The sequence below is a fragment of the Rattus rattus genome, chromosome 6, assembly GCF_011064425.1.
Source record: "Rattus rattus isolate New Zealand chromosome 6, Rrattus_CSIRO_v1, whole genome shotgun sequence".
NCBI classification, from domain to species: Eukaryota; Metazoa; Chordata; class Mammalia; order Rodentia; family Muridae; genus Rattus; species Rattus rattus.
Window position 1 is genome coordinate 4,453,184 of NC_046159.1, and position 16,832 is coordinate 4,470,015.

The window sequence follows — 16,832 nt, forward strand, 5'->3', positions numbered from 1 at the left end:
CAGAGTATAACCGAGGAATCCCCCTCGCGACCAGTGGGCTGGAGCCAGTCTGTGTGTTCTAGAAGTGTCACTGTAGGATGACGATGACGGGAGATCGGTAGCTCCGAGGAGTCTTGATTGCATGTGTTCCTATTTCAGGGGTCCCTAGGGCGGTGTTGACAGAAAAGGGCCAAGCACAAGGACAAGGCTTTCTTACACCAGGCAAGGGTCTCCCTGTCTTCCACTTCTTGTAAGCCTTCTCAGCGCCAACGAGGGCGTGCCTGTTGGTTCAAGGTGGATCTCAGCCCAGCTCGCCAGCCTCTGCGTGCCGGGCTTGGCTAAGGCTCCGCCTGTGCGGGTGCCTGGTCCCGCCCGGGGCTGGCTAGGGGTTCGGGGGCTGCGGTGGCCAAGTCGGTGTGCTCTGACTGCATGCAGAGAGTCGCGAGACTGTGCAACGCGCAATGGCGGCGCCAGGTGAGTGGCTTGCGGAGACCCCACACTGTGTCCGGGATCCACGACGGTGAGCTAGGACCCCACCCCACGCTTGCGGGGAGAGGGCTCTGCATGTCTATGCCAGGGTCTCATCTGATGGCTGCGGGTCAAGGCATTGGGTCCCTGCAGCCTCAGCGCAGGTGTATCGCCTCTGTGACCCAGTCCGGGGTGTGGGTCAGGTCCCAGCTGGCTCCTGCAGTGGGCGAGCTGCAGGCACAATCCAGAGTCTGTGTGCTCTGCAGCCTGCCGCTGGAGTTTGTTCCTCTCTGGAAGAAGCACCCGGTTCCAGGGTGCTGGCAGGAGGCCACACTGTGCTGGGTCCTGACTGCCTGGGGAGTGCAGAGGAGCGCAAACACCCTCTTATCAAAGCCTCTGTAAAGCGTAGTGGACTTGGGATGGGAGTGGAGGAAAAATTCTTATCTTCCAGGACTGGAGATTGAACCCAGGACTTCAGGCCAGAGCTGTAACTTCAGCTCCCTTTATTTTGTGAGTCTCGTTGGGAGTTTTGCCTCACGTGTCCTCTGTCGCTCTCAGTGGTAAAATGTGTCTCCTCCGGAACATCATCACCATTATTTCACAGAGGATAATCATGAAAAGCTGTTATTTATGGCAGGCGGGAGTCAGGAGGATTAAAAAAAAAAATACCAGTAACTAAAAACAGCCACGGAAGTCAAGGTCGCAGTTAGTTTGACAGGGTAGCTGGCTGGCTGAGATTGATTGGTGATTAATCGATCGATTGATTTCTTGCTGTGTAGTCCTTGGCTAGCCTGGAACTTGTATGACCAACTTGACCTGGACTTGCATCCCAAGAGCTGGCTACAGGCTTGTCTCAACTTTCTGGTGTAAATTTAATAAACGGTGGGAAATTTCTGCCTGTGACCTTTCTGAGGTTCCTGTGATTTCCCTGCATGGTGCTCAAAGCCACTTTGTTAAAAGGGAGGTCCCTTCTTGCTCAGAGCTCTGTTTCGCGATCCTCTGGGTGCCTCAGTTTTCCTCCCTGTAAAATGGGGGCAATGACTACGGTGGCCTCTACATTCTGCAGCTGTAAGGACTAGTAAGCTACGAATGCATTTGGCATAAATAGCCCAAGTCTCGGGAAGCTCCGTAAGCATCTGCTAAACAAGACTTTGAGTGTAAGGACTTCTGCCCTTTCCAGCATGGCTACAGCTTGGCTACACTGCTGAAATTGTGGGCTTCTTTGGTTACAAGAAAGTGAAAATTGATAACTAAATCCCAAAACAAAACGATCCTTATATCAGACAGCAGGGCCATGCTATATCTACCCACAAGTCCTTCCACTTGATACTGGGGTGCTCATGGGAAAACAAGATCTGAAAAATACTGCTGCTGCTGTCGCAAGTCGGGCAACCCACAGTTTGGCTTATATGAGAGCAGCAGCAAAACAAAACAAAACAAAACAAACCCTTACAACTTCAGGGCTGCTTGGAAGGTAGAAGTTAGGTGGGCCAGACATAATCGCCTGCTCACTCAACATTCTATGGGTTAAACACTGAGACTGAACCGGCTGCCCAGGGGCTGAGCAGCCTCTTGGAAGATGGCTCCAGAACCCTTGGAGCTAGAGAGAGGGCCCTACCAGAAAGCCGTGCACTGCTCAGAACTGCCTGCAGGGGGCAGCCTCTGAAACAGCTTCTCACCCCCTCCCCTTCTCAGCCGCTCCTCTCTTCTGTGATGTTGTCAGACCGAGCTCTTTCTAGTTGGTTTTGCAACGGCAGTGGCTTCAGTTCATGCTCCTGACTCAGAAGGCATCCCACTCTGCTTTGCATAAACTGTTGTTCCTGGCCCGTGCCCTAGGAGTTGCTTCCAGGAAGTGCATCACACAAGTTAATCCAGGAAGGGCTCAGGGCCGGACTTGCTCTGGTGCATGGGATCTCGTCACCGGTCAGCCCAGGTGTCAGCCTGCAAGGCCCCAGGGGGCCTGAGCCATCTGCTTGCCCTGTAGGTTTGCCAATCTGTCCCCTGCTCCTCCCAGCTCTCAGTATCTTGCTTCTCTGTAAAATGGGGACCATGCACCTTCTGCTTTATGGGATCCCTAGGACTAGGTGAGACTGAGGTGCATATGAGGGGCTGAAGGGATGGCTCGGTGGTTAAGAGCACTGCCTGCTCTTGCAAAAGCAACCACGTGATGGCTCACAACTGTCTCTAACTCTAAATCCCAGTCGTTTGATGCCTTCTTCAGGCTTCTGTGGGCTTAGAGGGCACACGTGTGGTACATTATATATACATACAGCCAAGACACTCATACACAGGACTCTGTTGGTTAAGTCAGGTGTGTGTGTGTGTGTATGTGTGTGTATCTGTGTGTGTGTGAGTGTATAAGAGTGTGTGAGTGAGAGTGTGTGAGTGTGTGTGTATGTGAGTGTGTGTGAATGTGTGTGTGAGTGTGTATGTGAGTGTCTCTGTGTGTGTATGACTGTCTCTGTGTGTGTGTGTCTGTGTGTGTGTGAGAGTGAGTGTGTCTCTGTGTGTGAGTGTGTGTGAGAGTGTGTGTGTGTGTATCTGTGTGTGAGTGTGTGTGTATCTGTGTGTGAGTGTGTGAGTGTATATGAGAGTGTGTGAGTGAGAGTGTATGAGTGTGTGTGTATGTGAGTGTATGTGAGTGTGTGTGTCTGTGTGTGAGTGTGTGTGAGTGTGTGTGTGTGTGAGAGAGAGAGAGAGAGAGAGTGTGTGTGTGTGTGTGTGTGTGTGTGTATGTGTGTGTGTGTGTTTTGGTGGTGCTGGGGATCAAGCCCAGGCAGGACCTTGTGCATGTCAAGCTCATGCCTTACCATTGGGCTTCTCCCCAGGCCTGTGGAATCCCTCTTCTGCCACATCAGATGTTCCCATATCGACTAATTGAGGGCCAGAGGCGCTGTGGCTTATGGGTTACTTCAGAGCGGTGGATATAGCAAAATAATTGTGTCTGTGATCTCAGCCATCGTAAGGCAGGGGAATTACTACAAATTTGAGTAACCTAGTCTAAGCTAGGTTACTCGGTGGTTTCAGAAGCTCCAGAGAGATCCTTTCTCAAACAGGAAACAAACCCAAAAGCTCCAAAGAGGGGGTAGGGGTATTGATGAACAGAGTGGCCCTCATCTAGTTGTTGTAGTTGGAGGCTGTAAGGGGCCCTGTAGGCAGCACTCAGAGAAACGTCCAGGTTCTGGTGTTCTTCTTGGAGACACAGGTCTGGGAGCTGGGGAGAGGCTCAGCCGATAAAGTGCTTGACAGCACAAGAACCTGGGTTTGCTCCTCAGAACTCAGGGTAAGGAAATCCAGGCCTGAGGTGCTGAGAAGGGGCTCGGTCAACCAGCCTCGTGGGTTGGTGAGTTCCAGGGCAGAGACACTGTCTCAAGAGGAGAGGGCATCACCTGAACCGCCCCCTGCCACTATTGCACCTGAACACACATACAAACTAGACACAGACCTCACCCACCCACCTTTTCTTCTTATTCAGAACTCTCCCTCTACATGTCTTAAGCTGTCCTGGAACTCATGGTGTAGCCCAGCTTCACCCTGAACTTCTGATTCCCCAGACCCAGCCTCCCCAACTGTGTTTACAGGCATTCACCACCGCCACATCTGGCGATACAGGTGTTTGAAGCAGTAAGTGCAGCTGACATTGAGCGAATTCTCTGTAGACAGAAGTCTAATGGGACGGAAGATTGTCAGAGAGGAAGGGATGCTCTGATGAAATATTAAATGTGAGCCCCCGGGTCAGCTTTCACTCTCTGAATGTGTACCAGCTCCCTGATTGGAGAATTAAACGTCCTGCCTGAGTCTACACAGAGGCCAGCCGCCCTTGTATTACCATGGAGACACACAGGACTGCGTTCTAGCCAGCTACCACTGCTTTAATGGGTCTCCTAGGCAACGCCACTGACTTCCTGAAGAGAGGCAAGACCCAGCTCACCTGGTGCCATTGCACTTCCAGTTTTCCTAAACGTTAGCACTTCTGGCTTATCCCTTCTTTAAAGATATTTTAATTAATTTATTTATTTGTGCGTGCACGTGTGCACATGCATATACATGAGCACATGAGTGTGCATGTGTGCACGTGTGTGCATGCCGAGGCACACTTGTGGAGGTCAGGGGATAACTTTCGAGAGTCAATTCTCTCCCTCCTCTGATGGTTCCAGAAATGGAACCTGAGCTTCAGGCTGGCTCAGTGAGTGCTTCATGCCCTGCCCTTATTGCTTCCCTTACACAATCACCACAGTCACCTCTGGGTCATGTGACAGGAAGCTAAATGGCTGGTGGAGAGGGGGCATCAAATCCACATCTCAGAATTTAAAGTGCCGTGAGGGCAACGTATTCAGAGAAAGAGTTAGAAGTGACTTGTTTTTGATTTCTCTAGGGGCTGACAGCAATTTTAGATTCTGGGCATCACTGTTACTATGGTAACAGTGGTAGTAAGGGTATAAATGATAGGGTTATTTTATTGTCTTTTAAGTATTTTTTTTTATGCTGAATTTGGTCACATAAGCCTGCAAACACACACCTGTAGTCGCAGGACTCAGGAGGCTGAGGCAGGAGGATTTCAAGGTTAAGTTTCAATAAACACGAGTTCTTGTCTCAAAGCAAAGCAAAGCAAAACAAAACAAAAAAAAAGAAAAAGATTCCTTTATCTTGCTACAATGATTGACACTTTTGAAAGGGCATGCAAATAATTTCTGAGCACCGGTGTCATCTGCCTGGGAAGTTGTTTAACTGGCATGGTAGAGTGATCGTCCTTGGCCTACCCACTAACATTATTATCCTGATGGCTGCCTAGAGTCTTCCGTTTACTCAGAACCTGAGGGAGCTGTACTGGTGGGGCTGGGTTTCTCCTGTGAGTGAAGGAGGGGCTCATTTGACCAAGAGCTGCCCCAAGCCTTTCAGAAAACCCTGCCTCAGCCTAGGTGGAGCCCAGCAGGTCCGGAACCAGTTGGAGGAGGCTCTGAAGTGCTGAAGAACTGCTTTGACATGCTCTTGTCTACCCTGGGATTATAGGGAACGCGTTTTCTGAAAGTGATCATCAGAGAGATGTTCTCTGGGCTTGTGTCACTCTGACTGTGCTCTGCATCATGGCCACGTGGCTTCTGGTGACTCAGTTTCCTTACAGTCACCACGGGTGCTTGGCCCCGCATCTCCCCCTCAGATCATTTCAGTGTATGGACCTCAGAGGTGGGACGTTGACGGCCCACCCTTTACCTCTTTCAGTGTGAGCTCTGAACACCTTCCACGCTGTAACTCATAGGCCCCCCAGCAGGTGGGCAAGACGGTGCTGTTTTACTCTCTGTTCCAGATGCCTAGACAAGGAGCTGAGAACTTGGGCCATGTCTGTGACCTGCTGGCATCCGAAATGGAACCTGTCTGTTGGCAGGAAGAGGGAGGTCCTGGCCTTTTTGGCGTTGAGGGATTCTGAGTTCTTTCACCTAACAACCGAACGGCATTAGCAGGTGCAAGCGTCAGCCAGAGGAGTGGAGTGTGGGAGGCAAATACTACAAGATGAGCAGCAGAGTTGGGATACAAAATAGTGGGACTAGCTAGGCCGGTCTGGAACCTCAGCGTGGGCTGTCAGCAGGCGGGGCTAAGGGTCTTTGCCGCAGCTGCCCACCAGAAGTGTTGTCTCTAGGAAAGAAGCCTTGGGTGTGTCTTAGCTATGCCTCAGGCCTTTTGATGGATTACACCAGGCCCTTCCAGTCTGCCTGAGAGCATTTCCTTGCCGATGGTATACCAATGGTGGGAACCAGTCACCTCTCAGACAGTTCTCCTGTGTCAGAGGCAGTGAGCACCTGGGGGTTGATTGAGGAGAGACTGAGGCTGATAAAGTGATCTACACAGGATCCATGAAGCCTGCCTAGGAAAGACTGAGTTACACAAAGCTCGAGGCCGAGGAGTGTACTAACCAGGCTTGTTGGGAATTGCAGGAAGGAAAATGTTGCACCTCTAATGTAACTGAAGTTGCTGACAAAGATTTCCATGAAGATTTGCCAGGAAGCCACCAGTTAGGTCCCTGTCCCTAACAAAACAATCGGGCAAGGCAGGTCTGGTCTCCTCGGAAGCGCTGATCAAATCCAGGGTACATGAAGCTCCCTGGTGTGTTTCTGACCTCACTGGCTGGTGATCTTGTGCACTGCGCTGGTGCTGTGGTGGAACCGGAGGTAGGGAACACCCAAACCACTGAGATGCGAGATTAGTGAGGGAGATTCTGCTGTTCAGTCCCAGTCCTGTCCTCTGTGACGATCAATACCTAAGCCACTGCCCAGGAGAGGGTCTGCCTTCTGTCTCCCCTCCTGGTCTTGTCTCCAGGATATGACAGCTGAACCTTGACAGATTCAGACTTTTCCTTTGGTCCTGCGGTTTATCTGAGGATGCTAGAGGATCTGATCTCATAGCCAATTGGTAAATGGGATCTCCTGTAACCTAGGCTAGCCTCAAACCCACCCTTTCTGTGCCTCTGCCTCCTGAATGCTAGGGCTACAGGTTTGCCTGTCACACTCAGCCATTGTCTTGACTTTGTCATTGACTTTGTCCGAGGAAAGCCTTTAATGCATCTGTGGTATTCCAGGGTTGGTCAAAGGGATAGAAGCTGGCTCAGGCGCAGCATGTGCCACGGTCCCTGATACTGTGTCCCAGACTGCCTTCCAAAAATCTACAATAATTTTCATTCCTATCAAAGCTGTGGGAAATGATGCGGCTGGCTCCTGTCCCTCCCTAAGCACCTTGGTCTGTATTTTTTAGCATTCACTGATAGGTGGGTATTACCACAATATAAAACCTCCGTCTGTTTTTATTGTGGGGATACTGAGGGTGGGGGGTCCATGGCCTGTGTGTGCTACGTAAGTGTTCTACACTGAGCTATACCCCAGTGTTAGGTCTTGTTCTCGTAATAGTCAGCCCTTAGGTGACCACAGATGTGCTGGTTACATTCATGTGTTTCAGAGCCAGGAAGTGAGGCCGCCATTTATATGACTGTGTTGCTGTCACCTAACGGCCTTCCATCCAGCTGCCCATGTGCTGCGTGCCCTCCCTACGCCTGCCTGTCTGACTGTCTTTTGCAGTCAGGTGAGGACAAGAAACTCTCAAGGATGGATGAACGCATATTTCAAACTAATACTTGAATTCTCTGGATAACTTCTCATCCTGTCATATCACGTTTTTTCTTGGCCGAGTTTCTAGATATCAAGTCGGAATTGCTGCTTACGTCGCGGAACATGACAATACGGACCACGAAAGTCAGTGTCTAAAGCATGTCTTCCTGTGCTTCCTCACTTACAGGGAAAGGGCTGCTAGAAAGCCAGAGCCTCGCTCTCATGGTGTCTAGTCACACGAGCCCGGGGACAAAGCTCACAGCTCCTGGACCTGTCAGCTCTCTTGCAATGGAGTTTCCAAGGAAACGTAGAAGAAGTGATTCAGAGCTGCTCCAGTAAGTGTATGCTGTCTTAGCTTCATGAGATTTTTCAATCAGAGAAAGGGAACTGTGCTTGGTTTCATTATTTCTGAGTCTGCGGCAGCATGGCAGCGGGTCACCACCTACCGCTGGCCTTTCCTCCTAGTGCTGGTGACAATGTGACAGCCGGGAGGGTCAGCTAGAATCTGAAGGAGATGTTGGAGCATAATCAATGCATAGTGCTCACGGTCACGGCTAACTCCCCTCCTTCCTCAGCAGAATACTCCACCAGGAGGAAAATATCCTTGCATGTTTGGCTTAAAGATGTAATTCTCACTTCCCTGGCCACCCACTAACCTGGCCCTGATGATCTGTGATCAGTTTGATCATATAAAATTCTTGTTTCTATATTTACTAAGTCAGGCCGATGGACAATATAAAGAATGGCCAGTCTGTGGTTCCTTGTTTGTTTGCATTTGTGTTGCTGGAGATAAACCCAGGATCTCATGGGTGCTAGGCAAGGTTTGTATTTCTGAGCCGCACCCCAGCTCCTCACTGGAGGACTCTAGGCAGGAGCTCCACCACTGAGCCACGCTTCAGCCTGCCCCTGTAGTGATTTTTTATATATATAAATTCCGGTAGGGGTTCCTGCTAAGCTCCCCAACGGCTTGTGTTCCTGAATGTTCCTCACACAGCCTTTATATTTTGATACGCCTTAAGCAGTGCAACAGCTGGGCCACTTCCTAACCTCCACATGGTTAATTTACCTCCGGCTGATAATCTCGAGTTATGACTTACTAAACTCTCTATTCTACCCTGGCTGCCCTGGACCCAGAGGGCTGCCCAACTGGGCCACACTCTCCTGGCTTTTCACATTCGGGCTTCACCTTCCTGTCCCCCACTCTCCTCAAGCATGGTGGCTCTCCTCTCCTTCTTCTGGCATGGTGGCATGGTGGATCTCCTACTCTCCTTCTCCCTGCTCCAAGCCTGGGAATCCTAAAAGTCCCGCCTCTGTCTGTCCTGCCCAACCATGAGCTGCCAGAATCTTTATTTACCAATCAGAACCAACTGGGGTCAGGGTCCCTCACTGTCCTACCTGCAGACACTGCTTGTAGTTTGGGGACAAAAATTGACATTATACTACAAGCAGCATTGGCCCAAACCCACTACACACCCCCCACTCTCTCTTTCTCCATCGCTCTCTGTTACTCTTTCTCAGTCTCTCGCTGTTTCTCTTTCTGTCTGTCTGTCTGTCTGTTCCCCTCTGTCTCTCCCCCTCTCTCATGCAGCTTGTAGCCCGAGATAGTCTTTAATTACTCTCTCAAATGGAGGATTATATAGTAAAAGCATTAGGGACAAATCTTAGGCTGGCACTGCACGTGAGTGGGAGAGCCAGGGAGTTTCCCGCCTTACGGGAAGGCCGAGGCTCTGAGTCGGAGAGGAGAATGCAGGTGGACATCCTAGGTCTTTTTAACTCAGTTCCTACCAGGATCCTTCATCTCTTAGCTCTGATCCCCAAGACAACCGTCAGCCCCAAACACTTCCCAGGCCAGTTGCACGTGACTGGGAGATCTCTCCCTGTTCTTCCGGCCTGCACTCCGCCTTTCTCCTGTTAACACGGTCAGGTGGACGGCCACAGGCCTAAGAGCACATCCCTTCATCCTGAGCTATCAGTTGATAACAAATGATAGTCCCTTCCCACCAGGATTTTGGTTTTTTGGTTGTTTTTATTTTTTATTATTTTATGGATTTTTGGTTTTGTCATTTTTGTTGTTGTTGTTGTTTTGAGACACAACTTCAGTATGTCAGCATACCTATGCTGGAACTCACTTCGTAGCACTATGTAGCTTGGGCTGGCCTAGAACTCCATACATTCAGGGCAGGCCTTCCTTCCTGGTTAAACCTCTCTAGGAATACCCTCTTAGAAATGCCCAGAGGTGTGTGTCCTAGAAGACTGCAGATCTCATCAAGGTGAAGATGGAGACTCACCATCCCAGGGGTGACCCCAGACCTCCTTCCTTCCAGGTCAGAATTCAGGACAGACGCAATGGTGGAAAACCTTCCCCGGAGTCCCTTTACCTCTGTTCTTTCAATAAGAACAGGAGTAGCAGTGCCCAGCGGCATCAGGTAAGTTCCCCTGCTGCTCTCCCTGCCATGGAAAATATGTGTGTGGAAACGCTCCGTGCTCCTCAGAGGTTCACCTTGGCCTGGTCCTCCTCTGCTCCCACCATTTTCTGTGATTTTTCAAAATGTGGTCCTTGCCGGATGCTGGGTGTCTGTGATATCGCACTCGGGGTGAGAAAGGCAGTCATGGACATACACACGTTTTTGTGCCCGTAGCCCCAGAGTTTTTAATGCTTGCAAAGAAGATCCTGTGAGAATGGCCACTTTCTTGGGGTCCTATTGGCTCTGGGTAGATAGCTGATCCTCTCAGAGAGATTGATCAGATTCTGGGGCATGTAGTCATTCGACATTTATCAAGAGTCTACTATGTAGGGCAAAAGCGATGTCTCGGCAGTTAAGAGCGCTTGCTCTTGCAGAGGACCCGAGTCTGGATTCCAGCACCCACAAACTTACAAATGTCTGCAACTCCAGCTCCAAGGAACCTGCTACCCTCTTCTGGCGTCCATGAACACCCCCTCAAACATGCACAGGCACAGGCACAGGCACAGGCACAGGCATGCACACATGCATGTGCACACACACACACACACACACGGAGAAAAATAATAAAATCAATCTTTTTAAAAAAAGATTTATGTATCTGAGTGCTGGCCTGCATGTCTGTGCACCACGTGTGTGTGCAGTGCCCACAGCGGCTAGAAGAGGGCGTTAGATCCCCGGAACTGAACTTACAGGCAGTTGTGAGTCACCTGTGGCTGTAGAGACAGAACCCAGGTCTTCTACAAGAACGGCCATGCTCTTAAGCAATGAGTCATTTCTTTACCCCTCAATTAAAAAATAAAAAAGAACCTACTGTGTGGCGTCTGGTAGAGTAAGGCACACTGCGTTTCAAATGGAGAGCTGAATCCATTGCGTGAGGATTGTCGAGCGGTAGTTCTGGAAGCGTGGGTCGGGTCGCGCAGAACAGAAGAAAGCTTGATTTAAATGTGCGGCTCCAGGGTGAGGCTGATGGTGGCTGGAGACTCGGAGACCTAATTGTGGAATATTGTAAAAACCAGACTCTACTGAGCTTCGTGACAGTTAGACCCTTTGAGGGAAAGAAGAGGGAGGGTTGAGAATGGATATCTGCGGCCCGCCATTCAAAGTACACCATATCGAGGAAGGGGAATGAGGGGAGGGAGAGAGGAGATCGAAAGGCGGAGGGGAGATGCAGGGAACGCATTTAGTTTGGGATATTTTTAGTTGCAGATTTCTCAGGAGGCATCTGGGGGCAGAACTGCTTCCAAAGGCTGGAGAAGGAATTATGACAGACTCCTAGTCCGTAGCCAGGGAGCCGTGGCGAGCCATAGGAAGGGTGCATTCTCTTCCGTGCTCTGCAGAGTAGAGAGATAGGCGCCAAGCAGGGGATCGTGGGGGACATCGGTATTCAAGGCGAAGGGAAGCTGTGTAAACTGTCGAAGGTGCTGAGTTGAGCAAGGAGAACCAAGGAGGCTGAGGAGGAGGAGGAGGAGTCATGGAAGCCAAGGGCTCAGAGGGCAAAGGTCCCCTCAGCTTCATAACCCGAGTTCAAGTCTTAGAACACATGAGAAGTGCGAAGATGCCCAACTCCACAGGCTGTTGCCCGAACTCCGTCTACGTGCTGTAATGTATACTCCCTGATGGTGACTGTGGCGGTTAATAATAATAATAGTAATAATAATAATATACAGGGCACCGGGCACTCTCTGTCTGTCTCCGGCCGTCTCTGCTTCCCTGGCTAGCCCTACATTGGCGCTGGCTACTCTCTGGCCCTAGCAGCAGCCACCCTCTTGCAACTCTGCTGTGAACTCTGCTCACATTCCCGACCCCCCCATCCCCCGCCGCCACCCCAGTGGTTATTGTCACAATTCCTAGTATCCTGGTAAAAATCAAAACCCTAGAAGCTTGTGATTTATCAATCAGATTTATATCAGTAAATTCTCAGTCGGCAAAGCATCCACACAATAAACTCAAAGCCAATTGATATCGATATAAACTGCCCACCTAGATAAGACAAATTGTCCTATAGTAATCCATCCCTTATAAGATACTCATAGCTACCTGTGGCTATTTAAAGCCACACGTGGGCGGGTCATCCTTCTTCTCCCCCATATTTTCTTCTCCTTTCTCTTTCTCTCCTGTCTCCAAAATTCTGTGCCTGCCTTGCTTTTTCACTGCCCAATCACAGGCCTTGCCTTATCCTGTGTCTGCCCTCACCTGCATACAGACATCAACCCACAATGATGATGGTGGTGGTGGTGGTGATGATCATTATGATAGATAGCAGTAGTAAATGAAATACAAGTTGTAAAATACTTTCTAGGATGGTGGGCAGGGTGTGGACTTATCATTGGGTTGCTACTCTTGAGACAGGGCTTAGTTGCATAGACCAGGCTGGCCTCGAACTCGTGGTGGTTTTCCTGCATCGGTCTCCAAAGGCAGAGGCTGTGGGCTTGAGCTGCCGTGATCTTAAACATGGAGAAGGGCCAGGGAGTGACGGCTCCAGTGGAGACTGTGCTTTCCGGGATCTAGCTGGAAGCCGAAGACTTGAGGTCAAATGTCACGACACCGATAACGCTAGAGTTAGTGCAGGCGCTGTTTGGAGTAGGGGCTCAAGCACTTTCTAGATAAAGTCAGGAACCAGACGAGAATGGAGTGGGCGTGGGTGACAGCTGTGCACATACCAAGTCAGCTTCAAGCAGAAGAGGCCGCCTGCTCTTCCTCAGGAGGGAGGGAGGAAGCCAGGGCCGCAGAACAGGTGTCTCCGCTTAGGAAGGTCATGGTCAAAGGCATTGCATATGGTGGAGGTCAGATGGTTTTATGAGCACTTTTCCCAGAAGCTCTGGCTTCTCACACACGTAAATGCAGCAGGGAGGAAGAGCATTCTGAGTGTGGTTGACCGGATGCAACCTCTGGGTGATAAACATTAGCCAAGGAGGTCCTTCCTTCCATCCTTCCATCCTTCCGTCCTTCCGTCCTTCCTTCTCTCCCTCCTCCCTCCCTCCCTCCTTCCCTCATTCCTCCCTCCTTCCCTCCCTCCCTCCCTCCTTCCTTCTTTCTTTCCAGGGAAGCTCACAGTCAGACAGAAAAGCGTCGGAGAGACAAGATGAACCATCTGATTTGGAAACTGTCATCTATGATCCCTCCACACATCCCCACAACCCACAAACTGGACAAACTCAGCGTCCTGAGGAGGGCAGTGCAGTACTTGAGGTCTCAGAGAGGTAAGCCAGACCGACACTGCTCCGGACCAGGCATTGACTCTCCACCAGAACACTCACTGGCTGGTCCAAACATGTCTGTCCACCTCACCCACACACACACTGAGTGGTGACCTTGTCTTTATGTGAGAAGGTAGGGTGTCAGACACCAAAAATCCCAGCACCAGGAGGTGGGGGTAGGCAGATTAGGAGCTCAGGGCCAACCTGGGCTACATGAGACGTTGTCTCAAAGCAAGCAAACGAAAGTATAAACGCACTGGCAGCCTTGTGTCCTATTTAGAGATCTCTGCCTGTGAAGCCAAACACAGAGCAAGGATCTCAGAGATGAGGTTGTTGTGTGAACGAACACCTGCGGCCACCTGGCTGGGCTGGGGCTGCCGCTGCACAGCTCTCTGGCCCTCCTTTCAGAGTGCTTGGAGATCTGGTTTTCACCAGTCTGTTGAGAAATACCTGTCTTTATCCACTCCTGAGGGTTGGGCAAGTCACTTGTGTTTCCCTTGAGTCTTTAGCAATGAAACTCTCAGGCTCTTTGGAGGTCATTTGATACCATCCCAGAGATTACCCAAGTACCTTCCCATTAGCCTTGTCCCAGTGTGAGGAGAAGCAAAGCCATGAGTTGGTAGGCACTGGTGATTCAGCACTCATGAGTCTAGCACCAGCTGCAAACCTATTCTGTCCTGGGGTTGAAGAGAGAGAGGGGTGGGGGTGGGGCGTATGAGGCAAAGTCTCTGTTATGTTGACAAGGGGGCAGACTCATAGCCAGGTCATTGTCACCCAGTGCAGGGATGGTGAGATAGCTCAGCAGGTAAAGGATCTTGTCAACCAGCCAGACAACCTGAATTTGATCCCTAGGACCACGTGGTAGAAGGAACTGACCATCCCTATACACACACACAGACACACACACACACACACACAGACACACACACACACACACACACAGACACACACAGACACACACACACAGACACACACACACACTCACACAGACACAGACACACAGACACACACACAGACACACACACACACACATACACACATACAGACACACACAGACACATGGACACACAAGACACACACACACACACACACACACACACACACACACACAGACACACACACGAACACACACACACACACGCACAGACACACACAGACACACACACAGACACACACACACACACACCACACAGACACAGACACACAGACACACACAGATGCACAGACACACACACAGACACACACACACAGACACGCAGACACACACACACACACACACACAGACACACACAGAGACACACACACACACACAGAGACACACACACACACACACACACACACACACACAAAGGGAAGGAGGGAGGGGGAGGGGTCTGTGTCCCAGCAGAGGTGTGTGCAGGGAGGGGCTCATCGGGGTGACACTCTAAGCCCATAGCAGCCTCCTGGAGCAGACGCCCTGGTCCTTCTCAGCTGACATGTGATCAGCTGCTGGTCCACACAGCCGGAGCAAGCCTGAGTCAGCACAGCACTCACATGAGATTGGTTAAGACATTTGGTTCTGTGCTCCAGTGGGCTTGGCCCGGCATAGCCAGATCATTCTGCAAAAGTTTAGACAGCACCCCTCAGAGGACGGTGCTATTTGGGTCCACAGAAGAATCACTGCAAGGGAAGGTGAGATGGTTTTGCCCCTTCTGTTCCAGGGGTTGCTTCCAAACTAAGTGAGCCAAGAACCAATGCCCGCCCGTCCCCACCCCAGCTCAATGCCGCGTAAAATACACCAGCCACTGGAAAATTAGTCAAAGGCTTGGTTTTTTCACTCCCACAAACATTTGAAAAACTGTTTTTGGTTTGTTATGGAGAGTGCTAAGAGTATATGCAAGTATGTTTCCTTCCTTGTACCCAGCTCCAACAGACAACTCCTGATACTCTTTGAACTCCCGATACTCTTTGAACTCCTGATATTCTTTGGCTCTTCAATACAGGATTTCTCTGTGTGGCCCTGGCTGTTCCAGAACGCTCTCTGTAGACCAGGCTGGCCTCAAACTCAGAGATCCGTGTGTCTCTGCCTCCCAAGTACCTGCCTTTGTCTGTGTGTGTGTGTGTGTGTGTGTGTGTGTGTGTGTGTGTGTGTGTGTGTACAAGTGCTCAAGTGTTAGCAAAGTCCAGAAGAAATGGTTGGATCCCCTGGAGCTAAAGTTACAGGCAGTTCCGAGCCACCTAATGTACTTGCTGGGGATGGAACTTGGGTCCTTTGCAAAAGTAGCCCATACTCTTGGCCACTGAGCCATCTCTCCAGCCTCTAATAGCTTATTCTTTTGTTCGTTTGTTTGTTTTTGGTTCTCTGTCATGGCACCTGTAAGTTATCAGTCTCCTCATTTACATCTCTGCCCAGTCTCCTCCAGCTCTGAGTGGTGACTTGGCGGCAGTTCTTAGGGCTTTCTTCGTGTCATAACACATACTAAATGCAATATAATGCATAAATTTGGAAATGTAGCATCTTATTAACTTTTTACTTTTCTAATATGTTGGTTATTGATTCATGAAATTTTTTTCACTTGGATATTTTTTATTTACAGTTCAAATGTTATCCCCTTTCCTGGTTTCTCCTCCAAAACCCCACTATTTCCCCCCTGCTTCTATGAGGGTGCTCCCTTACCCACCCACCCACCCACCCCCTCCTACCTCCCCGCCCTGACATTTCCTATACTGGGGCACTGAACCTTCACAGGACCAAGGGCCTCTCTTCCCACTGATGCCCAACAAGGCCATGTTCTGCTACATGTGTGGCTGGAGACATAGGTTCATCCCTGTGCACTCTTGGGATGGTGGTTTAGTCCCTGAAAGCTCTGGAGGATCTGGTTGGTTGATATTGTTGTTCTTCCTATGGGGTTGCAAACCCTTTCAGCTCCTTCAGTTCTTTCTCCAACTCCTCCATTGGAACCCCATTCTCAGTATTTGTCAGGCTCTGGCAGAGCCTCTCAGGAGACAGCTATATCAGGATCCTGTCAGCATGCACTTCTTGGCATCAGCAATATTGTTTGGGTTTGGTGTCTGTAGATGGGCTGGATCCCCAGGTGGGGCAGTCTCTGGATGGCCTTTCCTTTAGTATCTACTCCACACTTTGTCTCCATATTTCCTCCTGTGAGTATTTTTGTTCCCCATTCTAAGAAGGACTAAACATCTACACTTTGGTCTTCCTTCTTCTTGAGCTTCATATGTTCTGTGCTTCGGTATTTTGAGCTTTTGGGCTAATATCCACTTCTCAGTGAGTGCATAACGTGTGTGTTCTTTTGTGACTGGGTTACCTCACTCAAGATGACATTTTCTAGTTCCATCCATTTGCCTAAGAATTTCATGAAGTCATTGTTTTTAATACCTGAGTAGTACTCCATTGTGTAAGTGTACCACATTTTCTGTATCCATTCTTCTGGGTTCTTTCCAGCTTCTGGCTATTATAAATAAGGCTGCTATGAACATAGTGGAGCATGTGTCTTTGTTATATGTTGAAGCATCTTTTGAGTATACACCCAGGAGTGGTATAGCTGGGTCCTCAGGTAGTTCAATGTCCAATTTTCTGAGGAAACTCCAGACTGATTTCCAGAATGGTTGTACCAGTCTGCAATCCCACC

General features: G+C 50.0%; 1 protein-coding gene across 1 annotated transcript in view; it reads left to right on the top strand.

Moving 5' to 3' along the window:
• Positions 1–344: 344 nt before the first annotated feature.
• Positions 345–16,832, top strand: part of Arntl2 (aryl hydrocarbon receptor nuclear translocator like 2) — a 46,524-nt gene continuing 30,036 nt past the window's right edge. Inside the window, exons 1-4 of the mRNA XM_032905416.1 lie at positions 345–453; positions 7,729–7,876; positions 9,866–9,967; positions 13,049–13,206. Of these exons, the coding sequence (XP_032761307.1) occupies positions 441–453; positions 7,729–7,876; positions 9,866–9,967; positions 13,049–13,206 (421 nt within the window). The 5' untranslated portion in view covers positions 345–440. The remainder of the gene's footprint in view (positions 454–7,728; positions 7,877–9,865; positions 9,968–13,048; positions 13,207–16,832) is intronic.